This window comes from Canis lupus, chromosome 11 (assembly GCF_003254725.2).
Source record: "Canis lupus dingo isolate Sandy chromosome 11, ASM325472v2, whole genome shotgun sequence".
In the NCBI taxonomy this organism is placed as follows: Eukaryota; Metazoa; Chordata; class Mammalia; order Carnivora; family Canidae; genus Canis; species Canis lupus.
The window spans coordinates 66,898,978-66,926,835 of NC_064253.1; the positions used below are offsets into that span (position 1 = coordinate 66,898,978).

General features: G+C 41.4%; 1 protein-coding gene across 1 annotated transcript; it reads right to left on the bottom strand.

Annotated features, from left to right (window-relative positions):
• Positions 1-227: 227 nt before the first annotated feature.
• LOC112649766 (lipocalin Can f 6.0101) lies at positions 228-27,397 on the bottom strand. Its single transcript, XM_035696755.2, has 10 exons — positions 26,835-27,397; positions 18,054-19,239; positions 12,372-12,566; positions 4,561-5,937; positions 4,066-4,202; positions 3,261-3,334; positions 2,487-2,597; positions 2,038-2,139; positions 1,811-1,856; positions 228-506 (listed from the first exon to the last, which is right to left on the bottom strand). Exons 4-10 carry the CDS (start codon positions 4,651-4,653, stop codon positions 497-499), a joined length of 573 nt encoding a protein of 190 aa, XP_035552648.1. The 5' UTR covers positions 4,654-5,937; positions 12,372-12,566; positions 18,054-19,239; positions 26,835-27,397; the 3' UTR covers positions 228-496.
• Positions 27,398-27,858: the final 461 nt, after the last annotated feature.

The following is a 27,858-nucleotide window of genomic DNA, read 5'->3' on the forward strand; positions in this document are numbered from 1 at the left end:
AATTCTAGGATGGGGCAAACGATGGGCAGGTCACTAAGAACTAGGCAAATCAAAGGGCAAGCAGTACTCATGGGGACAGAGAATTACTATAGAGGAGGGAGAAACTCAGGGACGATTCTGAGAAGCTAAAGAAGGATTATGGGTTCAGAGCCAAGGAGGTCCCCCCCCATTCCTTAACTTGTTGGGGGCCCTGTATCTCTCATATACACAAAGACAAACCACAGGACTGCAGGGCTAATCATTTATTGACCAGGTAGAGGAAAATCTTATTCATGGTGGGGTTCTCCTGTGTTATGACAAGGAGAATCAAAAATTTGTAGAAAATCTTTCATTCTTGGTTGGTTGATGAGTTTTCCTAGACAATTAGGAAAGATCCTGAAGATGCAGACAGAGATAATGTTTTCATAAGTGATAATGATGGAAGTCAGGTAGGAACTGTTACTGGATGGCGTGGGGCCATGGAAGGGAAGATCCTGGAGCCCAAACGAGGAAGCATTCACTCAGCACTAAATAAGCAAATGAAAAAGAGAACACAGAAACATATTAAGCATTTCTTGGATTGAATTGAGGGCAAAAAGAATTTCTATTTCAGAGACAAATGTGAAGAAGGAGATGTCAACCTGTCTTTTAACCTAGGTTACTTGCCAAAATAGCAGAGGGAGGGCAATGAGTAAATGCTTTTTCTCCTGTTGCTGATCTCATCTTAATTTTCCCCAACCTGAATCTATGGGAAAAAAAAGAAAAGAAGCAAGGAAGGATCCTAGGCGTGTTTCTACCATCTTCAGCACAAGGAGTTTTGAAGAGTTTTTGATAAATTGAGAGAGAATGGCAAAGCCAGAGTGGCGCTCCACAATAAATCTAAGGTAGGAAACCAATGAGAAAATTCAGTATATTTTCCAGTTTAGAAGACAGTGGAAGTTCAGACAGCTCTATTCTCAGGTGAGAAGTTAAGGATGTGCAGAGATCAAAGGAAGAAATGTTTGTCATAAACTGGAGCGTAAGATGGCCTCCTGGGCTTGGCGGATAGACCAATAGGTGTGAGTTTCATACTCATGCCCTATTACTCTTTCCCCATTTCAAATTTTAAGCCTTTTAAAAAATTATTTATTTATTTATTTGAGAGAGAGAGAGAGAGAACAAGTGGGAGGAGGGGCAGAGGGAGAGAGAGAGAGAGAGAGAGAGAGAGGCAGACTCCCTGCTGAGCACAGAGCCTGACGCAGGGCTTGATCCCAGGACTCTAAGATTATGACCTGAACCGAAGGCAGAGGCTTAACCACCCAGTGCCCCTCATATTTTAAGTCTTAATGATTTCTAGCACATTACCAATTACTGAGGCCTCTCACCAGCATTATGTCCACACAGTAACTCTATAGGGTAAACATCATTGTTCCCCTTGTAATTGCTTAGGTTGTTTGTTCAAAAGCTCATGGTAGGGGCCCTTAGGTGGCTCAGTCAGTTAAGCGTCTCCCTTCAGCTCAGGTTATGATCTCAGGGTCCTGGGATTGAGCCCATGTTAGACTCTCTGCTCAGCAGGGAGCCTGCTTCTCCCTCTCCTTCTGTCTGTTACTCTGCTTACTTGTGCTCTCTTTCTGTCAAATAAATAAGTAAAATCTTTAAAACAACAACAACAACAACAACAAAGCTCATGATAGGAATGAGTCCTACACCTAGTTCCTCCAACTCCACATCTCATGTTCTCCCCACAAGTTTCCTCACCAAATTATTTTTATTGCCATCTTTGGATACAAATCCCTAATGCTTTTGGAAGTCATGGATCCCTGGGCCACCCTCTTCACCAGAGATCACCAACCTGGAGACCTGGGCTGCTTCGCTCTGTCGGGCCTGGAGACAGCGATCTGTGGAGGCAGAGCACATGAAGACACTGACCCCGGTTTATTTTCCAGAGAGAAACCAAATGATTTTTCAGGGTAAAACAAAGGGGACTGACTGATCGGGGGTATTGCCTTCTCTTGATTTTTTTTTATCTCAGTAAATGTAGGAATTTAGGAAGGGAAAACCAGAAAGAGCTAAACTTACCAACTTGGGTCAGGTCAAGTATGTTTTCCTTAGGAATTTCCATTCCTTGGCAATATCTCACAAACTTTTCCTTGACTTTTGGACTCACATCTGGTTTTCGGCCTGTGGGAAGAGCAACAGGAACTGCTGTGTCTTGTGTATGTCAATGAGGTTTATGAGGGGTGGCTCCAGATGGATGGGAAAACGGACAGCACTGGTTGGGTGCTTAGGCAGAAGTCTTGGGGATGGGTTATAACCTGTCTTGAATTTGACATCTTGAAGCTAGGCTATAGCTTATGGGACAATGAGAGATGTTATCATTTTCCCATCACCAAGCCTGGGGGATTACCAAAAGTGAACATCTGTCTTCAGGGGAGGAGAGACATTCCAGGATAAAATTGGGAGAACTGCTTGCCTTCCTTCCTTTCCCTCCCTACCCCGTGATGAGTGTCAGCATGAAAATACTCTACCATAGAGCTCCATCAGTTGGAATTCCTGTTCCTGGTTGACATTATTAAGATGAAATATAATATAGTCCTCATAGGCTGTTTCAATTATTCTAAATAAATTGTATCCATCATCTGTGAAGGAAACAGAACACAACTCAGCTTGCTTGGTCTACAAGAAGCAGAGGAAACCCTTTACCTATTCTCACTCACAAAACAAATTCAAGTGTATATCATGGAAGAGATAGAGAGTGATATCTAATGCCTTCATTTACATCTCCCAGGGCTTCATGGGGCAACATCCAAGGGATACTGGTACAATGACTACTGGTGGTAGAAAAATTTAGCTATAGTAGCAATTTTTGCTCTATCATCCTCCCTGAGACCATCTCTGCCAATTATGTGTCTCTGTCCTCTCTATAAACCCCACTGGCATTACATACCCAGTACTATACTCTAAGCAATGTGCTATGTCAATGGCCACTAGACATCATCAGAAAGTGGGCAGGGAACGAGAAGCTGTCTCGTCATTTGTCTTTTGTTTGTCTGTCTATTTTCTTTCCTTGCTGGAGGTACATATAATCAAACTGCCTTCTTTATCTGACGGTATGATGTGCCAGGCTTTGGCTTGTATGCCCAAGATTCTTCCAGATTCGGGATATTATCTATTACATGGCCCCCATTATATCATGTGAGTAAACATTGGTCAGAAATTGGTCAAGATCCTGAAGATATTGGGGTTTAGTAAATTCTTGAAGTTGGAAGTAGAATTTAGAAAGACTTTTTAAATATACTTACGCACAACATCATATTCACCATCCTTTTCTGTTTTGTTACAAATCAGAGAAATTTTAGTACACTTCCCATTCACTCTGTAAAACAGAATAAGCTGATGTCCAAGAGATATTGATGGGCTAGCTCCTTCACCCTCTACCCATGAGTTTCTGATTCCACTTAAGTGTTGAACATTTTGGAGATACAGTTTCCAAAGAGCTTTTATTTACATTATTTCACTTTATGTGATACTTTAAGAAGGGGCCAACTGCTTCTATTACTGTTATTCTGCTAGTACTTCCCACTATTACTATTACTACAACTGTCTAGATAATTAGCTGAGTGCTCACATGTGCCAGCCTCTCACATAAGTGCTCTACAAACATTACCTCACAGGGTCCTTGAAAAAAAAAAAAAAACCATGAGGGAATTAGTATCATTCTTTTTACCCAAGGGAAAATTGAGGTGGAAACAGATGAAATTTCTTGGTCACACAGCTAGTAAGAGAGAGATTAAAGAGAGAGGCTGTCAATTCCAAATCCAGTGCTCCAAATTTATGCTGTACTGCCATACTACCTACGACTCTGATACCTTCTACTTACCTCCTCTACTCCTATTTTAATTTATTTCTGTCATGATTCTTATCTCTGAATCTGGAAAAGGCCTGGGTTCTCCACGTCCAATTAGTATCAGATAGTGGACTCTGATTTTGAATAGAGACCCAGAATGTATGGGTACACCCTTACGTGTGTGCACACATGCTCATGCACACAGAGTTCCAACACAATATTCAGACTCTCCTTTCCCAAGTGAAGAAGGCCATACTTACTTTGTATGCATTGTAAAGATCAGAGAAGAGTTGCTCAGGACTTCAATGTCTTTCACAAAAACCCTCATGCTGCCATTTTCTTCTATCTTTTCCTTGATATCTGAGGCCAAGAGAATGGAATACCAATCTCCCGAAATCTGCGATAAATCAGCAAAATAATTGGGTAAGAAAAGAGGAGAAGGAACACCACAGGATCACTTGTCTCCTTGAACTTTGCCCTGTAGGTGACCTCATAATGGTGACGTGAACATAGAATTAGAACTCAGGTCAATTGGTACCACATCTAGGGCTCTTTCCACTATCCCTCCAGGGAGAATAGAGGTCCCCAAATGTTGTCGTCTTTTAACATGGTACAATTGCTCTTAGTTAAGAGTCTGAAACCACCCTTTTTGTCTAATATGTCAAGGGACTCCTGCTCTCCAGTAGGGCCATGTTGCTTCAGAATCCTCCAAGCCATCCCCAAGGTCTGAAGTTACTACACCATGCCAACTCTACCTTTGAAATATCGAAGTTTCCTTTCACAACATCGTTTTCTTCCTCGTGGGCATGGACTAGAATCAGCCCCAGACACAGCAACAGCAGCTTCATGTTGCAGGAGATAGCTAGCACCGTTGTCCCCACAGCCACTGGGAGCAAGCCTCTCCCTGACAGGGCTTCATTCCCCAGCTCCTCTGTTTTTATATCTGTTCTGGGTCTAGGGTTTTTTTGTTTTGTTTTATTTTTTTGCAGGGGACACCACTTTTACTCCTCCCATTCCATTAAACAGTTTGTCATTCATTGGTGTGAGGCCAAGGATTGTTCCTGCCCTTTTGAAACTTGGCAATCTCATCTCTCTTTAGATCTACTTAGTGGCCTTAAATTTCCCAAAACATATACTCAAGAAAAATAGTGGGAAAAAAACAGCTGCCTTTTGGAACCAGATTTAACTGAGGGTCTGGCTTGGAATCAGAAAGCCAATTATGCATGGTAGGAATGGACTATCACTGGGAAGTGGAATGTGTAGGGAATCTATGTTCCACCACTCACACAGTGTGCAGAATTGGGCATGCCACTCCATTGTTATTAATTTCTGAAACAAAAGAAACTCTCTACCAAGGTGACAGTACCTTTCACAAAACATTAAAATAGAGTCAGTTAAAATAGGGTGAATAAAATAATGAAGTATGGTTTCTGGTTTTCAGTATATTTTCATTTTTTTCCTTATTCTCTGAACTCGACCAGTGTGGTTTCCCCCTCCCCACAATGAATAGACAGTGTTGAGTCACAGTGTATACCCCACTATACCAGAGGCCCCGTAAGACAGGTGGAGAGGTACAAGATGTCATCTCTTCCTTCAAGTAACCTTCAATGGAGTTGGGGAAATGCTGCATCAACTCATTTCATATGACTCTACAAGCATATGAAATAACCCAACTGAGTCGGACTAAGTTCAAACCACTATAGGCCAGAAAAGGAGTGATTCTGGGGAGATGGTATCATAGAGAAAGCGCTTAAGAACATGACTTTGGAGTTATGTAGATATGAGCTTCCTTCCTATCTCTGCCATTTTGAAGCCATGGGGACAGATTTAACTTCTCTGAGCCTTAGTTTCCTTTAAAGAGGGATAATTATATGTGCATCATAGATTACTGTAGGGATTCGATAAGATGATACGTGCAGAACCCTCAGCATAATGTCTGGCACATATTGGTCAGAGAATTATTCCTGGATAAGGTGGGACTTGGCCTAGGTCTTGAAAGTCAGGGAGGGTATGAAGATGTGGAGGGCATGTGGGAAGAGCATTCAGGTGAGTAGGATCACATGCCCCCAGCTGGAGCTTGTTAAAAGCTATAGTTCATTTCTGCCTTGTGCCTTGTCCCCTTCTGCATCACCCTGGAAAAAAAAAAAAAAAGAGGTTGGTGACATGGAAGGAGCTGAGCATAAGGCAGTGAACCTAGGAATTGTGGCATTCTACCTATGGCTCGATTTAGAAAAGTCATTCCAAGAGCGCCTGGGTGGGATAGTTGGTAAAGTGTCTTACTCTTGGTTTCTCAGATTATGATCTCAGGGTCCTGATATTGAGCCCTGCATCAGGCTCTGCGCTCAGCTCGGAGTCTGCTTGAAATTCTCTCTCCCTCTCCCTTTACCCCTTCTGCTGTTCTCTCTCTCTCTCTCTCTCAAACAAATAAATATTTTTTTTAAAAAAAAGCCACTCCAGCCCCTGTGACCATTCCTAATTTATGCTCAACCAATATCCAGGCACTGGTATTTTGAGATCTATATAACTTTAGTCATTATGGGCTGGCTATGGGTTTTCCTGTTCCTGAGATGGAAGAACTGACCTTGAATTGTTGACAAAGGCTGTGTACTTTTCCCCTTCCATTTAATTAACCACAATCAATATCCCAGTAGGCGCTTCTCACTAGAAATTGGCAAATAGATTTTTAAACTTATATGAAAATGCGAAGAGTCTAGAATAGCCAAAACAAATTTGAAAATGATGAACATGTTGGAAAACTAGCATTATTTTATTTCAAGATTTTTTTAATAAAGCTACCATAATAAAGACCATGTTGTATTAGCATGATCAGTACATATGTGAATGACTGATCTTTGACAAAGGATATGATATTTTCAACAAATGGTGCTAGAACAAGCAGCTACCCACGCAGTGAGATGAATTTCAATCCTTATATCATATACAAAAATTAACTCAAAACGGATCATAGACATAAATCTGAAAACCTAAAACCACAAAACTTTGCAAATAAAACAGACGAGAAAATCTCTGTGACCCTACATTTGACAAAGATTTTCTAGATACAACACCAAAGGCATGAGTCATAAAATGGCAATTTCAAAAATAAGATATCATCAAAATTACAGTTGTGTTCTTCAAAAGTCACAAAAGAATGCAAGACAAAGCACAGATTGAGAGAAAATACTTGCAGGGGGAAGAAAGAAAAAATATATATGAAAACAGAAACCAATAGTTATGAAGATGAATAAAAGGAGAAAATACGTGATTTGATTCTATTAAAGACTGACCACTTGGGGCACCTGGGTGGCTCAGCGATTGAGCATCTGCCTTCAGCTCAGGGTGTGATCCCTGGGGTCCTGGGATCAAGTCCCACATTGGGCTTCCCACAGGGAGCCTGCTTCTCCCTCGCCTGTGTCTCTGCCTCTCTCTGTGTATGTCTCTCATGAATAAATAAAATCTTTTTTAAAAGAGAAGATCCTCAATGCAAATAGACATTGAAAAAAAATAAAGATTGACCACTTAATTCTAGGTACAGTGCCAGAATATTTTCCCTCCAGATGAGTGGAGTTTTACCTAAAGAATGCAAGCTTTAATAGACTTCAGTCGTCTCTCAGTCCAGTGGAGAGGGAAAGAGACAGTCCCTGGGAAATAAAGGCTTTATGGGGAAAGAGCTGAGAATTGACTTGTCTGCCAGCCTACGGGCCCCAAGGAAATGGACCCTTCCTTTCTGCTTAGGGGGCAAATAGCACCTCTGAGGAGCCTCTCTGAGTCAGCACAACAGCAGCAGACAGGCTACGTGTACACCCTGGCCTCTGCCGCTGTACTGGGGAGCTAGCTTTTGCACCTTCTCTTTTATGTGGCCAGCTGAGTACGGTCCTGATTCTAAGGGTATCCAGTCATTCCAGGGCTGAACTGCCAAGGCCCCAAATACCCAATGTACCAATCTTTTAAGACCAGAGAGCTAATATTTAATCATACGGCCACATTTCAAACATGACATCTGGATCCAAACTGCTCTATTACAGTCAGGTTGCTTGAGCAACTTTTATATTTAAGGCTTTTAGACGTCATCAAACTTAGGAACAATCTGGTAAGCAAAGAAAGAAGGTCTTGTTCAAAGTTACATTTGTTCAAGGATGGGATTGTGTCAGAATCCATTTACCAAGGCAAATGGTTATAAGGAGGATGTGGCAGTACAAATATCATCTGTCCAAAGGCTTGATAGATAAAAATAATATTTTAATGTTGGAAATAGAGTAAGAACTCAGTATTAGAGAAGTGCTTTACAAATATTCTTTCATATAATCTTCATAATAGCTCTATATGATAGGTATAGAGAGGTGTGAACAGAGGTGTGAACTAAGATTCAGAGAGCTTAAGTAAATGGACCCAGATCACACAGCCAGTCTGTGGGAGAATCTGTATTTGAACCCCAAGACTGTCTGACCCCGGGGCCCCTGCTTCCATGGCTTCACTTGTTAAAGATGGAAGCTTGATGTTTCTGACATGGAAGATGAATAGAACAGGAACGAGCAATGCTTTAGACCCTCAGGGGTGCCTGCCTGGTAGTTCCTACTGAAGAAGCTGCATGCAGGTTTCTCAGAAATGTGGCACTGTGGGTGTAGCTGCCAAGAGTCTGGCCAAGTGGAGGGCGAGTAGCAACGCTTTTCAGTAAACCAAAAACTTGATAGTCAAATGGGTGGATGGATGATTTGGAAAGACTGTTCTTCCCATAAGGAATTAGGAGACACTTCCATGCCAAAAAGGAAAACTATCCCCTTCCGTTTGTGGCTTCAAGTTAAGAACTGGTCACCAACCACATTAGGACTTCCTCACTCAACACCAAATATAGGGCATTTTTCAAGTGACCCAAGAGGAGTGTGACAGTCTACCAGGTGGTTGAGAAGTGATTGGCCTACATTATGACTCAGTGTGTGGGTAAGAGGCTTATGGAATCCATATATGAATGGATAATAGTCCGCTTATGGCCAGGCAACTTGACTGAAACTAATTGGCTGGCTGGAAATGGATTTAGTGACCTTGTCTTCATCATACTCTTAATTAACTGAACAGGTCACTCATTGAGAAAGCCAGTGGGAACATTCAAGCCATGTTATATAATACCAAGACAACTGGCAATTATCAGTGCCAAGAAGAATAGGAAGAAACACAAGCTGATTTAATTCGTGTGGCAGACTGGGAAGTATTTCTTGGTCCCTGGCACCCAGGGTGGTTATACATTCTGCTGGTACCAACCCAAATCCAGTTCTAAAATATCCATTCCCTTTACGGATGAAAGGTCTCTTGGACCTAACAACATACCATCTGTGTCAGCTGAGTCCTCTGGAAAGCAGATACTGAGACAGATACAGGGGTGTGGAAGGCTTATCAGGGAGTAACATTTGTGAAAGGAAAAAGGAGGAGGCAGGATTACAGGAGGATTAGGAAAAGATGATGTAGATCTGACAAAGTCTCTGTCAGCCCAGTGGGGAGGTCTGAAAGATGTTAGAAGAATCCTGCGTCAGGCAGAAATGAAGGGGATCTGGGGACACCTGGGTGGCTCAGGGGTTGAGCGTTTGCCATCGGCCCAGGGCATGACCTCGGGGTCCCAGGATCGAGTCCTGCATCGGGCTCCCTGCAGGGAGCCTGCTTTTCCCTCTGCCTGAGTCTCTGCCCCTCTCTCTCTGGGTCTCTCATGACTAAATAAATAAAATCTTTAAAAGAAAAAAAAAAGGAATAGGATATTGTACCACATGTTGAGTCATCGACTGGGGTCACTCCAAGAAAACCAGGACCTCAGTTCAAGATCGGAGGCAAATCTGATCAGTGGAGGCTGTCAGCTAACCACACTCCTGCCATGAGCCCTTTCTCGGAGGGGGAATCTGAGCAGTTCATGTCTACGTCTGGCATACGATCCTAATATCCAGAAATAACTAGCTTCCTCAAAAGAGATCCATAGTTCTCTCAGCATCCGGGTGCTGGAACCTATGGGGTGCCTTGGCATCACCTCGTCTGACTACGGTGACCTCCAGAGAGTAATGGCCATTGCTTGACTTGTGCCTTCCAAATTTTAATGCATACTCTTCTTTTAGCCAACTCTCACTGGAACTATACAGGGAAAGCACTGGTAGGAAACACAGTTCTTCAGTCTAACCCAGCTGACACAACACAACCACTATGTGGTCAAGGAGACCACTCTTAGGAGCTGAGTCCTGAGCTGAGACCTGAAGGATGGGACTGTGCCAACCACAGGAAGCATCTATGCAGAAGCGCCTGGCAGGTTCCAGTTTGTACTTGACCTCCTGGCCCTCACCTGGCCACATCTGGCTCTTCTTTCCCCAACCTGCCCTGCATCATTGGGTCACAGCCTGCAGGCTCACCCTGCAGCAAGGCTGAGGGAGGCAAAAATCCGCCCCTCACTTAGGCACATGGAAGGCAGGCTTGTGAAATAGGAAACCTAGAGGGATCCTGAGTGCTTCTCCTCACCCTACCCTCAACACACACTGGGGCAAGTTGTCTGTGATGGTTCCCAGTCAGAGGAGAGAAGACTGGATACCCAGAAATTACCCAATCTGAATCATCTGGGGGAGAGTGTATTAATAATCTTTCTGTTATTTTCAATATGTAAGTATCTGAGGTCTTTGATTAGCTGTTTTCCTCTTTTAAGTTGGTAAAATATTCTACTGAGAGGATGCTAAAAGATTCCTAAAAGCAAAAGCTCTGTCTCTCCAGTTCCCTGAACTGACTCATTTTGTCATTGGTGTGATTTATTCTAATTACGTATCTCCAGAATCGAGATGGAAGTAGATCTTGTCTTATTCTCGTAGTGCTTTTGGCTTGTTTTTAGAAATTAAACAAACAAACAAAAACACTCGGGCATGAACCGTCCAAAGCTGGATTTTTGCCATGCCACATAGCCAGTGTCTTATTTATTCTTTATTCTTTATTTGTCACATTTAGCTCCTGCTTTGTGCTAGGTACTGACCTGGGCATTATGACACAGCAGGGAACCAGCAGAGAAAATCCCTATCCTAATGAACACATAATTGCCCTCTAAAAACCCTGCACAGGTTTACACTTTCAGTCTGGTTTCCAAGTTCCTCAACCAAAAAAAGGATATTACTACCCTCTTTGGCAGAAGAGAGAAGGTGGATCTAAATGATGTTTTGATATTTTGGTTGTTTATATTTTAAAATCAAAGCTACCGTGACATATTTCCAGATACCAACGCAAATGGCAAGAACAAAAAACAAACCAAACATCTGACAACGACAAACACTGGAAGAATTGTCATACGTTGTTGGTGGTGTAAAATGATACAATGGACGTATAGGACGGTGAACGACAAGATGCAAAATTAAGGAACATCACACTTAAATCTGAGAATACGGGAAGAAAAAAAAGGGAACCTAAGAGTCACACACACACACACACACAAACACACGAAAAGTCACATGCAAAATCAGATGGCATTCTTTTTTTTTTTTTCAGATGGCATTCTTAAACAGAAATGCTAGAAGCTCAAAAATGATGGCAAAATCACTTCACACTGATGAAAGTGATTTTTAACCCAGAGTTTACAAAATCCAGCCAAACTATCAGTCAAATGTAGGAATAGGATAAACACCGTCTCACATAAGAGAAGTCGGCCTGGGTTCCAAATTAAAACGAGAGGCAAAATCTCCTTTATTGGGGGGAACCGATCAACCGGCGCAGAAAGGGCAGGGCCCGGGCGGTTGCCGTTGAGGCTGGTGGCCGCCAGGCGGAGACCAAGCAAGCGGGAGCGCGGCCCTGACCCCCGCGGCCCTGTCCCCGCGGCCTGCGGAACGGGGGCAGCGGCCGCCCGCTCCTCTCCGTCCCTCTCCCCGCGGGCCCTCGCCGAGCCCGGGAATCCTCTGCGGGAGCCGGAGGAAGATGCGGATCCAGAAAGGAGCGCGGGGCGCACGACGTGGCGAACGTGCCCAGCCCCGGGGAGACTGACTCCCGCTGGGCGGGGCCGCAGCACGGCCTGCGCGCGACCTGGTGGGAGCGCGCGTGCGTGGGAATGCGCCTGCATGGGAGCGGGAGTGCGTGGGAGCGCGCGTGCGTGGGAACGCCGCCTGGTGGGAGCGCGCATGCGTGGGAATGCGCCTGCATGGGAGCGGGAGTGCGTGGGAGCGCGCGTGCGTGGGAACGCCGCCTGGTGGGAGCGCTCATGTGTGGGAGCGCGGTGTGCGTGGGAGCGCACCTGCCTGGGAGCACGGCCTGGCGGGAGCGCACCTGCCTGGGAGCGCTCGTGTTCACCTGCGGGGCGCTCCGTCCGAGGCCGAGCCCAGGCGCGACGGTTTCACGGCTTAAGTGAAGCGCTCAGGGCCCGGCCCAGGTGCCGACGGAGCGGGGAAGGAGCTAGAGCCCGGGTCAAAGAGGAAATCACAAGAAAATCAGAAAATGTTCGGGTCAGTGAAATGACAATGAAGATGCGTTCCATGGAGATCTGTGGGATGCAGCTAATGCGGGGTTTAGAAGAAAATTTGTAATTTTAAATACTTTTCTTTTTGAAAAAGAAGGCTAAGAATCCGTGACCTACCGTTTCGCTGTGTGAGCTTGTAGAAGAGCCAAGTAGGGCGGCCCCGGTGGCGCAGCCGTGTGGCGCGGCCTGCAGCCTGGGCTGTGACCCTGGAGTCCCGGGATCGAGTCCCACGTCGGGCTCCCTGCATGGAGCCTGCTTCTCCCTCTGCCTGGGTCTCCGCCTCTCTCTCTCTCTCTCTCTCTCTCTGTGGGTCTATGAATAAGTAAATAAAATCTTAAAAATTATGTAGAAGAGCAAAGTAAACTGGAAATAAATTAGAGGAGGAGGGTGCGGCCTGCAGCGCTCCGCTGCCCCCTTCTTTGGCCCCCTGGTGCCCCGCAGCGTTAGTGCGCGGCCCTGGCACCTCCTCCCCGGAGGGAGGCCGGGGTGGGTGGGCGCGCGGCAAGCTGGTGGGTGAGAGGGGGCCTGCCCGGGCGCACTGCGATGGTTCAGTTAAAGCCCCAGCCCCACAGCGTGAGGTTTCTACCAAAATGGCTCTTTTCCACGGGCTGTTTTCACTGTAAGGGAAGGAGTAGGACTGAGGAAGCGCCCAGAGGAACTCCTGAACCCCCCTAGCCCAGCCCTTCTTCGCTAATTTCTCCTACTGCTGTTAAAAACTGATTTAAAAAGACGACTTAGGTGAGACACACAAGCTTTAACACTTCATCAAGTAGCCAGTCTCCTTTTGGAGAACTGCAAAAAGAGCCAAAAAGCAAAAAGCTTTTACAGACTAAAGAACAAGCAAGAAACAAATAAAAATATGATTGGCTGGGGCCGCACAGACAAACTTGTTTGGGGTAAGAAGGCCCAGAGGTGGCTCAGCGTGGGGGGACTGGCTGACCGAATATACTGCACTTCTGTCAAGTGGAGCATTTACAGGGACACCGACATTATCTAAATTTTGGTTTGCTAAAAAAAAATAAATAAATTTTGGTTTGCTGAGGAGCCCCCAGGAGCAGCTCCGTGCTGGATCTAGAGAGTTATTTCCACAGTGCTCCAAAGGAGAATGCTGAAGGGAAGGTTCTCGGGGCACACCGCTCTGATTCAGATACAACTGAAAATAACAGAAGACCATAGTGTTCCACAAACTCTAGAAAATGAAAGAAAAGCAAGAATATCATATTTCAAGAATCAAACAGGAATACCTTATATTGATTTATCTTCTGCTGGTGACCATGTCTCCTTAAATCGCACCAGTACAGTTAAGAGACAAAATTCACAAAGACACAGTGGTTATAGTTTCAGAGTCACCTAGAGACAAAGGGTGCCAGTGCCCTCCTACCAGAGCAAGTAGAAATTATTTTTCAGGATTGGAATATCAGTGTTTGATGAAATGGGGAAATTCCTCCAAAAAGACAACCTAGCAAGTCTTTCACAGTATTAAACAAAAAACCTGAATTTGAATGATCTATTAAAGTGCTGGGTGACCATGGGTGAATCAGATAACTTTAGCCTCTTAATTTCTTATACTGTTTCATTGAGCAACCCAGAAATGTTTGCTCTCCTCCCTGTGAATCTAATCTAAAAAAGGGACCTTCACTGCTATAATAGTTACACTTAATCCTGTTACTATGTTTTAGGTTTATGCTCTTACAATCCTCTTTTTTTCTTTTTTTCAAAACTTCTTAAATTTGTGTTTACCCAATTGTGGTCGTGGAAGGATCTGAAGAAAACTTCAGACTTGTGTGCCCGGGTCCTGTCTCACGGAAAAAGAAACTACCACAAAATGGTATTCACTTACTCCCTTCTGGGATTAAATGTTGTGTATGCCATGAAGTAATTATTTTCCCAGATAAAGAGCCAATCATCCCAATATCATTTAACAACTAGTGCATTCTTTCTCTACCGTTTTGGGATGCGACTGTAATCACAAACTAAATTCTCATATATACCTATTTTTCTGTTTTCTATTCTGCAGATCCAATGGTTTCATCTGTGGTGCACTAAGTATTTTGTTTCCTACAGGCCACTGTTTGAATTGCTTGGAGCACAAGCCCCATTTGTTGTTCCTAATTTTTAACACTATTTTAGTTATTCAAATATATTTAGTGTGCTAAATTTACTTTTAAAATCCCATTGAGGGATCCCTGGGTGGCGCAGCGGTTTAGCGCCTGCCTTTGGCCCAGGGCGTGATCCTGGAGACCCGGGATCGAGTCCCACGTCGGGCTCCTGGTGCATGGAGCCTGCTTCTCCCTCTGCCTGTGTCTCTGCCTCTCTCTCTGTGTGACTATCATAAATAAATAAAAATTATTAAAACAAAATAAAATAAAATAAAATAAAATCCCATTGAATGACAAAGATGCTGAGACAGTTAAATGTGGGAAATAGTCTTTTCAACAAAGATGCTGGGATAATTGAATATCCACATGCAGAAGAATGATGTTGGATCCCTACCCCACACCATATACAAAAAAAGTTAATTCAAAATGGATCATAGACCTAACAGTAAGCACTAAAACTATTAAATTCCTAGAAGAAAATATATAACTCTTCAACTTTGGGCTACACCAAAGGGACAAACAATAAAAGAAAAAAAGGTAAGCTGGGGGCACCTGGGTGACTCAGATGGTTAAGCATCTGCCTTTGGCTCCAGCTGTGATCACAGGGTCCTGGGATGGAGCCTCAAGTCAGGCTCCCTGCTCAGCAAGGAATCTGCTTCTCCTTCTGCCCCCCCACCCCCACTTGCTCATGCTTTCTCTTTCACTTGTTCTCCCTCCCTCTCTCAAATTAATAAATCTTTTTAAAAATAGGTAAGCTGGACTACATAAAAATTAAGACCTTTTCTGCTTCAAAGAACATCATCAAGAAAACCCACAGAATGGGAAAAATATTTGCAAATTATATATAGAATATATAAAGAATCTCTTGCAACTCAACAATAAAAAGTCTAATTTAAAAAGGCAAAGGATCTGAACAGACATTTCTCCAAAGAAATACACATGTATGTGTACTTATAAAAATACTTCTGAAAATATACATGTATCTTTTACAGAGAAAACAAGTGTTGAGGAGGATGTGGAAAAATAAGAACCTTCACATTTTGCTGGTGGGCTTGTAAATGGTGCAACTGCTTTAAAATAAAACCTGGCATTTCCTCAAAAAGATAAACAGAGTTAATTTGTAACTCAACAGTTACACTCCCAGGTATATACCCAAGAGAAATGAAAACATGTCCACACAAAAATTTACACACGAGTGTTCCCAGCAGCATTATTCACAATAACCAAAAAGTGGAAACAACTGAAATATCCATTAACTGATGAATGGAAAAAAATATGGTAGATCCATACAACAGAATTTTATTTAACCAAAAAGAGAAATGAAATATTGACACTTGTTACAACATGGATGGAACCTTGAAAATATGCTAAGTGAAAGAAGCCAGCCATAAAAGGCCACAAAATCTGTTATTTCACTGATATGAAAAGGCCAGAGCAGATAAATCCACATAAAAAGATAGTAGATGAGTGGTCATCAGAGGCTAGAGGGAGAAGGGCAATAGGGAATTACTGCTGATGGGTATGGGGTTTCTTTTTGGGGTGATGAAAATATTCTGAAATTAGACAGTGGTGATAGTACCACAACTCTGAATATACTAACCACTGACTTGTACTTGAAAAGAGCAAATCGTGTGGTGTGAAAATTATATTTCAATAAAACTTAGTTTTAAAAACTCCATTGATTTGATTTAAATTTACAAATCAAAGATAAATTTGGAACTGACATCTTTATACTATTTTTCCAAATATGTTTTTTTCATTTATTACATTTTTCTATGTTCTTCTGGAGGCTTATCCTATAACATCTCTTGGATTTTTTCCTATTCCTGGTATTTTTAGATTCTTTGTCAATATTGTGACCATCATTATTTTCCACCACATTTTCTATTTCTTCTATTTGAAATAGCTTTTTACTTATGCATTATTGATACCTTACGTATCTCCACCCTACTAGTTCTACTAGTTGGATTCTCTAGTCACCAAATACATCATCTCAAATGGTATCAGAAAAAAAAAATGGTATCAGTTCTTTCAAATATTATTTCTTTCTCTTATTAAATTATCTGGGACCTGCAGAACAATGTCCGTAATATCGATATCAAACATCATTTCTCATTCCTGTTTCTGGTAAGAATGCTTCTGGCTATTCAAAATGTTTACATAGGTTTCTGATAAATATCCTTTATCAACTTAAGTTTCCTTCTATCCCTAACTAAAAAAAACCCCAATGCCTGTAAAATTTTGCCAAATGCTTTAACATCATCTAAGTGTACTCTCTTTATTAATGTACATTTTTACTTTTTGAACTAGTTTGGAAGTCCTATGATAAATCTCAGTATTGATTTACAAAACTGCTTTGACTTGTTAATCACTGAATTAGAAAATTTAACTTCCTTTGTATTTATATTTACATTTCTTTTCTTACAGATGTTGTTTTTTATTTTTTCCCATTATCCTACTTGCTAGAGTTTGATTTATCAAACATATATTTGTACCTATTTCATTAATATGTACTTTTTTTACTAATGTGTACTTTTATATGAATACATTCCTTTTATTTTCTTTAGTTTTATGTCATTATTATAGTTCTTTTTTGTCATTGAATACTTAAATTATGCCCTAATTTTATTATTTTCTAATAACTATATTTTTTTCTGTTTGGATTTAACCTTTAACACAAAAGTTACTTACAAAATTATCCTGTAATTTCTAAATAGTTTGGTGGTGCTATTTTAACTTGTTCATGTCTACTTTTATCACACTGTGGTTTTTTAAAAAAATGGGAAGGAAAAAAATGGGAAGGGCTTGAATATTTCCCTTGGGGAGAATTTGTTGAGATTTTCTTTGAAAAAATATGTTTTTATATAAACATATAAAACAAAAAACATTCCATGAGTACTGGAAAATAATGCATATTTCTCTGTGGGGGAAAGCATTCCCTTATATGGCTATTAGACAAACTTGTTAATTTAAAAAACTCCAACTCACTATAAATGTGTTTCTTTAACATTGAAAAATAACATGAGGACTACTAAAAGGATAAATGATATATAAACAATTTTCATGATCCCACTAAAATTTTTGTGTATCTGAATAGGCTTCTATTATAAATAAATATATATATTTGTAGTAAATTATTTCTAAAAATAATTTTCTGTTTTTAAAAACAAACCAGTTTAGGGATAATTCCATTATAAGTTTTTATCCCAATGATAACACATTTTCAGGATTAATGGCAAGAACACTGTTTTTTCTCAGTACAAACAAAATGAGCATTTTGCCCAAAGCTTTTCTTTTGCATAACAATCCTAGAGTTTCTTACCACTGAGTGTTTAGGTAGGTATAGCAGGCTTCCCCACATTCATTACTCTGATAGGATTCCATTTCTAAAATTAGTTCTTTGATGTTGGATTAAAGATGTACTATGATAGAAAACATCACTACATTTACTACATCAATAAGGTTTCTCCCCTGTGTGTGTTTGCTTATGTTTAGTAAGGGTGGAGCTTAAGCTGAAAGATTTCCCACATTCATTACATTGGTAGGGTTTCTCTCCTGTATGAGTTCTCTGATGTCGAATTAGTGATGTTCTATAGCAAAATAGTTTTTGACACAGATTACATCAATAAGGTTTCTCACCAGAATGAATTTTTAGATGTTCAGTAAGGTGTGTGCTCCGGTTGAAGGTTTTCCCACATACCTTACAAACATACGGTTTTTCTCCAGTATGAGTTCTCTGGTGTTCAGTAAGATGTGCGCTCCGATTGAAGGCCTTTCCACATTCATTACATTCATAGGGTTTCTCTCCAGTATGATTCTCTGATGTTGAATGAAGGCTGGGGTATGACTGAAGGCTTTTCCACATTCATTACATTTATAGGGTTTTTCTCTGGTATGAGTTCTCTGATGTCGGATCAGGGATGTGCTATGGGAAAAAACTTTCCAACATCCCTTACACTGGTAGGACTTCTCCCCAGAATGAATTCCCTGATGTTCAATAAGATGTGTGCTCCGGCTGAAGGTTTTCCCACATTCAATACATGCATATGGCTTCTTTCCAGTATGAATTCTGTGATGTTGAGTAAGGGCTGAAATATGGCTGAAAGCCCTCCCACATTCATTACAAGGATAGAGTTTTTCTCCAGTATGAATTCACTCATGATTTCTAAGGGATGACCTATGAGTAAAGGTTTTTTTCACATTCATTACATTCATAAGGTTTCTCCCCCATATGGACTCTTTGATGTTGAATAAAATTAGTGCTCTGACTAAAAACTTTTCCACATTCATTACATCCATAAGGTTTCTCCCCATTATGTATTCTTTGATGCTGAATAAGATTAGTGTTCTGGCTGAAGGATTTACCACATAGTTTACATTCCTGCTTCTCTCTCATACCAATTTTCTCAGGTTCCATTAGTACTGAACTATGGCTTTATATTTAAATTGTTTCCAGAATAAGTAAGTTCTTAGATAAAAATGCATCCTTTCTTATATGTAATAAGTTATCTTCCACTTATGAGCTGCCTTTTAAAAAAATCAACTGACACAGAACTATGCTTTAAGCCTCTATCATTTATGTCATAGTTGTCTTTAGAAACTGCTAGTTGTTTAAAAAGAATTGAGCTCAGGTTAAATACTTCCTCAAAATTATTAATGATCTTCTTCTTTAATTGAGTGTCCTTTTAATTCAGTTTTAATAGCATTCTCAAGCTTGTTATCAAATTCCAATTCTTCTAATGCAAAGTTTTAGGAATCGTCATTTAGAAAAATGTCTACCATCAAGCCATGACATTATCCTTTTTCAGAAGATTTCTGTTTTGGTGTTGATGTTTTGACTTTGGATATAGTATCCAGGATTAAGGAGAAGACAATATTTCTTCCCTCTGGAATATAAAAGGAAAAACACAAAGCCCGCTCATCAATTACAGAGAAAAAATATAATAAAAATAAAAATGAACCAGTGTTATAATGAAACAAAAGATGATACAGTATAGGTCCTGATTAATATGGAAGTTTAAAGAAGGGAAGAATTAATACAAATAGGCAGAGTAAAAGAAATGGAAGCATTGAGACAAAATGCATAGCATAATAAAAAAAATAAAGGCACAGAAAAGTACATGACATGACAAAAAGTCAATGACATTAACAATCTCTGGAACTAGAGGTAAAAAAAATAAAGGAAAAGTGAAATGTGATTGTTAATAAAAACTCTGACAAACATATTCAATGCCATATAGTAGGAGATAGGAAAACTAAAGTTTTCTGTCATAGCAATAACATGATGAATATGAAACATTTTAGATGAAGATGCTTGCTAATTTCATCTATAGTGGAAAATGAAAGAATAAGGCTATTGAATTCAGCAAAAAGTTTAATATTAATGATATGAGTCTGGACTAGGATAAAGTAATAATTTAATGTATGAGCAAACCTAAAACATAAAAAGGAAGAAAGAAATTTTTTAAAATACTGACACTGATTATGGGGAGTTTTTCAAAATGAAGTTAATAAACATACAATAATTTCTAGCCAATAAGTTTGGAATGAACAGTCTTACTTATGGTCCTATTAACAGAGGAAATAATAGCACCCTAATAGTGTTACTAATTCTAGAAATATTGAAGGAAAAGGAGGCACCTTAGGGAAAGTTGGTGAAGGGAACTTAGGGAAGTTTCATTTTTCACCATATTGAGTTTAAAGTGAAGCGGGACATCTAAGTGGAGACAGGCTCCAAGCAGGAGAAACTAAGGGGACAGAACACAAGTGAAATATCTAGACTGACAGAGACATTTCAGGGAGTTAATGACAAAAGGGGACTATGAAGATATCAGAATGCATGGATTCTTTAAGATAAAAATAAATAAGTAGAAAATAAACCTTAAAAGCACATGCATTTGTGTTAGGGCAAAAGTGAAGCTAATTAAAAAGCATTTGGAAAGGGATTAGAACAAAAAAATCTACTGATGCCACAAAAACAAAGAAAAAACATCAAACACAGCAGAAAGTCTGACTACAAAAAGGACTAAGAACAGGGTGCTATCAAGAAGGAAGTCGGGATTCAGGAGTGTCTTCCAAATGATGTTAGTATAAAAATAGAAGAATCTACTTCAAAGACTACCGCAGAAGAGAAACTGAGGCTGTTAGCTACTATTATGGCAGGTCTGGTAATTAAAGGAGAGAAGAAAATTGAAAGGTGGATAAAAATTAAACTATGTCATGCAAGAATTCTTTTAAGAGAAAAACTTTTGTGAGTTCTAACTGGGAATGACTGAATCGTTAATTAGTAAACCAAGGTATTAAAACCTTAATGAATGGAAAAGAGTGGAGTCTGGGGATAGATGGAGAGATTAATTAGCAATAGAAGAGTGCTCCTTCTCTGAGATCACAGAGTTAATGCTGATGTTCACTCAGATTAACTCAGTTTTTGACACGGATAAAAGGGTTCTGTGCAGTGGGCACTAACCAACATTTCCAAATCTGCCTCCTCCTAGTACCAATATTGTTACTACCACCACCACAACAGACAGACGGACTGGTACTTACAAGGATTTCTAGTTATTCGGTTGCTACTTAGCTATCTGATTTTTTTCTTGATTAAGTAATTTGGGACATTTCTCCTTTTTTCCTGTTATTTGTAAATACAGATCTACTACTTGAAAGATAACATCCTTAAAGTGCTGATATCCCATTCTTGGTTTAGGATATAGGCTTGGTGTTTAGGATGGATCTCATAAGTGTGTCCTACGTTGTCTTCGGGAACTCTGAGATATAGAGATATAGATGCTGCTAAGGTGGCACAATAAGCTATCCATTTGCAATGTGCTGAAGAAAGACATATCACACGTTTAGTAGGAAAAGAAATATCTCTGTGCACAAATAAAATTTAAAAAAAATCTCTGGTCCCAAAACAAGCCCAGTCTTGGATAAGCACTTATAAAATATATTTGGACGTTTTGGGGGAAAGTCACTGTAATCTGTAGTAATTACAAAGCTTTACATATCCAAGGGCAAAAGGTTCCTACAATTATCATCACCTCCCTTACAGTGTCTGATGGTGACCTGGTTCTTTTCATTCCTACAAGATAAAGTCCATTGGCACATCCTCCAGTGCCACTGGTTCCTAACACATCAAATACGTACTCACTAGGGGACCACTTATGCAACCAGTGCTGAAAGAAAGAGTAAAGCTAAGATCTGAAGATAACAAAGTGGAGGGCTAGCAAGTTGTTCAAAGAGGATCCAGGGTGGGGGACCTGGGCGGCTCAGTGGTTGATCGTCTGCCTTCAGCTCAGGGTGCGATCCTAGGGTCCTGGGATCAAGTCCTACATCAGGCTCCCTGCGGGGATCCTCCTTCTCCCTCTGCCTATGTCTCTGCCTCGCTGTGTGTGTGTCTCATGAATAAACAAATAAAATCTTAAAAGAAAAAAAAGAGGATCCAGGGTTCTAAGTTAAAGAGTGATTTAAAGTACATTATTTGGCACCACTCTGTATCCATTGAGAGTACAGAGAAGTAAAACAAGAGAAGAGAATGAGAACATTGAATTATGTGAAGGAATAAGGATAGATTTTTCCAACTGATAACTCTTATATTCAAGAAGTTGCGAGCCACAGGCAAGCTAAATACAAAGAAAAGCATGTCCAAAGATCTCATAGTCAAACTTCTGAAAATCAGGGCCAAATAGAACAATCCCGTAAACAGTGTAAGAAACAAGCACAGCAACTTCAAAACAGCAATACTCTACTACCTCTCAGCAGCTAAAGACAACTGAAAATGCATGTTTCTGGATGAAAACACTCAATATTTTAAAGATGCCAGTTCTCTAAGTTGACGGAACCGCCCCCACCTCCAACCTGCCAAATATGTGAAGGTCTTGACCCCCAGTACCTCAGAATGTGACCTCACTTGGAAAGAGTCAATGCAGATATATAGATGAGGTCATGCTAGAGTAGGGTAAGCCTCTAATCCAGTATGACTGGTGTCTTTGTAAGAAGATGGTCATGGGGCGGGATCCCCGGGTGGCGCAGCAGTTTAGCGCCTGCCTTTGGCCCAGGGCGTGATCCTGGAGACCCGGAATCGAATCCCACGTCGGTTCTTGGTGCATGGAGCCTGCTTCTCCCTCTGCCTGTGTCTCTGCCTCTCTCTCTCTCTCTCTCTCTCTCTGTGTGTGACTATCATAAATTAAAAAAAAAAAAAAAAAGAAGATGGTCATGGGAAGACACAGACACGTGGGGAGTACACCACATGACAATGAAAGCAAAGATTACAGTTATGCAGCTGTGAGCCAGAAATGCCAAAGACAGCAAGCCACCAGAAGCTAGGAAGGATTCCCCTACAGGTTTCAGAGGCAGCATGGCCCTGCTGTCACCTGGATTTTGGACTTCCAGCTTCCAGAACTATAAGAGAATAAATTTCTCTTGTTTTAAGCCACTCAGTTTGTGGTACTTTGTTATAGAAGCCCCACAAAACTAATAGGCATCCTAATTTTACTTACAGAATATGTATTTTTGAAAAACAAAATGAGGCTGAAGGGGGATTTGTCCATATTACACAGCAAAACATACAGCTATGTTCATTAAAACAGGGCAGTACTGACATAAGGACAGAAAAAAAAAAAAAACAGAATAAAGAACCTAGAAATAGGCCCATTCTTTTTTAGGGATTTAATACATGGATAAATGTGGCATTTCAAATATTTGGGGGAAGATGGAGATTCAATAGGGTCTTGGGATAAGTGGCCTACTATCCATTTAGGGAAAAAATAAACTTAACACTATTGCCTTATATAAAAAATAAATTATTGGTGAACCAGGGTGAAACATTACAAATAAAACTATAAAATAACTAGAAAACATCCAATAAGTATTTACTGAATAAGTGAAGAATTCTCTGGATTCCCAATCCAGTGGTCTTTGAACTACAGCATCCTGCCAGTAAACCTACTACCTTAAGAAGTGTAATTTAAGACACTATTTTTCTCTACATCTCAACAGTCAATCAAAGTGTACAGGATGTATTATGACCCTACCGTAAACAATTCAGAATTGAACAGGATTAGGATCCTAAAATATCATCTAATCTGTCTCCCTTCTTCTATGCAGACCTACCTACAGCTAAACCATTACTAATTACGTTTTTCAATCCAGCATTTATGGAACATTGTCTAACTGCAAAGGAAGTTTAGAGTTAATGTTCTTGTGGTCAACTTTCATATTTGTAAGCAAGGACCATAATTACCGATTTTTTTAAAGCCCCATGTACTTGGTAGGGTGTGCCTTGCATTTTAGAGGTTTCAATGAGTACTTGGTTGCTTTTCTACAAACTGATACTTTTCCTTTGTCATCTTAGTCTCTGGAAGCCTGCAGCTCACAATTCTAAACTATACCCCTGATGTTGTTGCTGACTCTGTGAGATTTCTCAGTCTTGGTAGCCAGACAGAACCACGACAACCCCTCAAAAATGTCATCATAGATCCTGTCTTTCTTACTTCCTAGTATAGTGGTGACCTGACATCTGTCATTAAAACCCCTGGTGGTTACTATTCTCTCATCTTAGAACCATCCCCACAATCAGCCAGGCAAAGATGTGGGACTGTCCTAATATTTGCCATGTTCCTCAGACCATCTAACTGTGAATTCTGCTTTTTTTTTTTTTTTTTCAGGGCTGACTGATGTTAGAGCAGTAAAGACAAGAAGATGAACACAAGGACCAGATGCAAAAGGCTTTCTGAACCTCACAAATGATCATGTCAGGCATTTGAGCTAAAAAGTGGCTCAGGAAACCTGAAGACTAATTCCCTAGTTTGCCCAAGACACAATTCAAGCCAGCAGGAATTAAGTCACTTGCCTAAGGTCACACAGCCCCTGGCAGGGCTAGCATTACAGCCTCTCTCCTATTCTCAACTTCAGTAGTATTTCCCTCCACTTAAAAATAGTCCACACAGGGATCCCTGGGTGGGCACAGCGGTTTGGCGCCTGCCTTTGGCCCAGGGCGCGATTCTGGAGACCCGGGATCGAATCCCACGTCAGGCTCCCAGTGCATGGAGCCTGCTTCTCCCTCTGCCTATGTCTCTGCCTCTCTTTCTGTATGACTATCATAAATAAATTTGAAAAAAAAAATAGTCCACACACTACTTATGAAAAGAAAATGACAAGTATGATGAAAAAAGTATTTTGAATTATCCAATTCATAGAGATAAAATTTTTTAAAAATCAGTGGTTTAGAAGTGTAGCGATGGCTATTCAAGTTTCTCTGAGTCTTTCTAAAGACACAAATACATTATAAATTGTTTAAATGATGATCATAACAATGTATCCATTTTTAATCAAATAGGTCGATAGCTGTAAACATTTTAAATGGACAGCCTCCTGGTTGACACTGAATGCCTGTAAAGCAAATTCTCCTTTCACGAATGCACACAACTGAATTGAAATCAATATGCATTTCAATGGTCTAAGCCCAAGCTGAATATAAGGATAGCAAAGCTTTGAGAACTGGCTAAGATGTCTTATCTTTTCTATTTGAAATAAACTAAACTAAAAATGAGACACACTTGGAAGAGAAGGAAATCCTATGCATTTAGTTCTGTTCCAATATGGCTACAGTTAAACTCTTCAAACAGAAGTCCCTTGTAAATCAAGAATGACAGAAGCAGCATGAAATAACTGTAGCGATTTCTTCCAGGGCATATCAGTGTTGATGAATATTATGTCATTTATAATTTTTTTAAATCTGCATTTGAACTTTTCAGGAGAAATTACTGTTGTCAATATATCCAAATACAAAATATACATGAACAACAAAACTATCAGCAATTTTGCCCAGTGATTATCCCAGACCCTGGCCTGGTTACACGAGAGGAAGTGGCATCTAATGTACCAGTAGAGGGGTTGGCCATAAATTAGAGCACAGACCTTTTCTCTATAGTAACAAAGGACAGACTACATGGGAATACTTCCAGAAAGGTTGGTAGATGTGAGGGTGAGACCCTTTGGAAGTTCTTTTCTGGTTGTTTTCAGTGAAATAGGAAGCAGGATCATCAGTCGATGGTGAACATGGGCAAGGAGCTGGAGTAACATGTCACATGGCTGGTAGGAATGGGAGAGTAAAGAAAACAGGGGAATCATCTTTCATGGGGATCACTACCTTAGTTCCTAACTAAATGCCCTATATCTGCTCTTACTCCCATACAGTCTATTCTCCACAGAGCACCCAAATGGGTTCCTTTAACAATAAGTCAAATCATGTCCTTCTAAAATCCTCCTATAAAAATCGATAAATTTCATGTAAATTATACCTCAACAGAGCTGATTAAACAATAACTACCACAGCCACCTTCATATGGCTTCTCTTCTCACTCCGGATAAAAGCCAAACTCCTACACAGCCCTGTGTGATCTGGACCCTCTTAGCTCTCTCATCTCAACATCTGCTATGTTGTTACGCACTCTTCTGTCCACGATGGCCTCCTCCATACAGGCTCAGCATATTTGAGCCTCTGGACCTTTGCATTTGCTGTTGCCTCTGCCTCGGAACTCCCCACCCCAACCTCAGATATGTGCAAGGCTTACCCCCTCATTTCCTTCAAGTCTCTACTCAACATCACACTACATGAAATAACAGCTGTCCCAGGCCCTCCCTAAGCCCGTGTCTCTAATGCAGTTTCTTCTGCTAGTCACTATCTGACATATTTACTTGTTTATTGTCTGAGTGCCCACCCTAGCCCATCAGTTCCGTCTACGCAGGGACTTGGTTTTGTTCACCTGCTGTATCCCCAATGCCTCAAACATTACTGGGGGGAAAAAAAAAAAAAAAGCAGGCCCTCAACAATGTATTCAGCGAATGAAAGAAAGATCTTTCCTCCTTCTGGGCACAGAGACGATATTTCAGGAAAGAAAAAGTAAAACCGAGTTGCATTACAGACTCACCTGCACCTGCAAGTTTCTTGTGTACAGAGTTGCCAATTAGGCTCAAGAAAGTATATGGCTAGGAGTGAAGTGTGAAATGGAAGATTCTGCATTTCCTCAGTTTCGGTATTCACATGCCTCTCACAAGTGATCATCTTGCCATGCTAGGAATTATTTCAATGTGTAAAGAACATATGTACATATGTATATATGTAAAGAACACTCGTACAAATATTGCTGCATAACTGCATACATATAACGTACATATAAGTTATGAGCAATCTAAGAAAAATTCAAAGGATATTTACACGTGATTTTTCAAACTTCAGATGGGAACTTTAGAAATTAAAACCAGCTGAAGGTATAAATTGGCATTGAAAAATTTTACTCACTGGGGACGCCTGGGTGGCTCAGGAGGTTGAGCATCGGCCTTTGGCTCAGGGCGTGATCCTGGGGTCCCAGGATCGAGTCCCACATGGGGCTCCCTGCGAGGAAGCACTCTGCCTGTGTCTGTCTCTAATGAATAAATAAATAAAATCGTAAAAAAAGAAAAAGAAAAGAAAAATTTTGCTCACCAAAGACAATGTAGTCAGGTCTTCTTAATGCCATCTTGTCTAGTACACGAGGGGCCTGAGAAGGCAGAGCTGAAAGACAGGGGCCCTGAGGAGTCAAGACGGTCTTTATGGGAACCCTGTCTGACCAGCTGGAGGTGCTCTTCAGAGCCCACAGGGCTCGGGAAGCAATTGCACAGCTCCTTAGAGAACACGCTTCAGAAAACGTACCTGCAAAATAAAAAAGCCTCTGGGGAAACTGCATTTCAGAGGAGAGAGCAAGCAAAGAAGTGGATGTCAGGAGACCTACATTCCAGAGCGGGGTGGGGTTGGGGAAGGGGTGCGGGGAAGTTCCTGGAGCGGCCGTTCCCTCCCGGTTGAGGGTCTGACCCCACCACAGCCCCCCGCTCCAACTCCCAACCCACAAGTGAGAGCCCAAACCCTGCCCCTTAAGCCTGGGGTGCCCGCCCAGCCAGGGCTCTCCCTCCCCCTTAACCCAGAGACACCGCCGTAGTCCCGCTAAAACCCGAGGCGGCCTCCCGCCGACAGCTTCGCGCAGAGCTCGGACGCGAACCCCGGCCGCCAAGTCTCCGCCTTCTCCCTCGGCCCCTCGGCCCCGCCCCATCCCCCGGGTCACGAGGAGTCCTGGGCGGAGGTCCCTCCCCGTCCTCCTCCGGGTGCGAGCGGCAGGGAAAGACCTGGCTTGGGGATCCCTGGCTGGCGCAGCGGTTTAGCGCCTGCCTTTTATGGGCCGGGGCGTGGTCCTGGGGTCCTGGGTTCGAGTCCCGCGTCGGGCTCCTGGCATGGAGCTTGCTTCTCCCAATGCCTGTGTCTCTGCCTCTATCTTCCTCTTTCTCTATCATGAATAAATTTTTAAAATTTAAAAAAAAAAAAAAAAAAAAAGAACTGGCTCACTACCAGATCCAAGGAGAAACCAACACCCTCCGGCTTTCCCGAGCCCCCACCTCTGCCTCCCCCTCGCAAGCCAGGAAGTGCGCCTGCGCATGTGGCCTCCTGGAACTACATTTCCCAGCATGCTTGGCAAAGG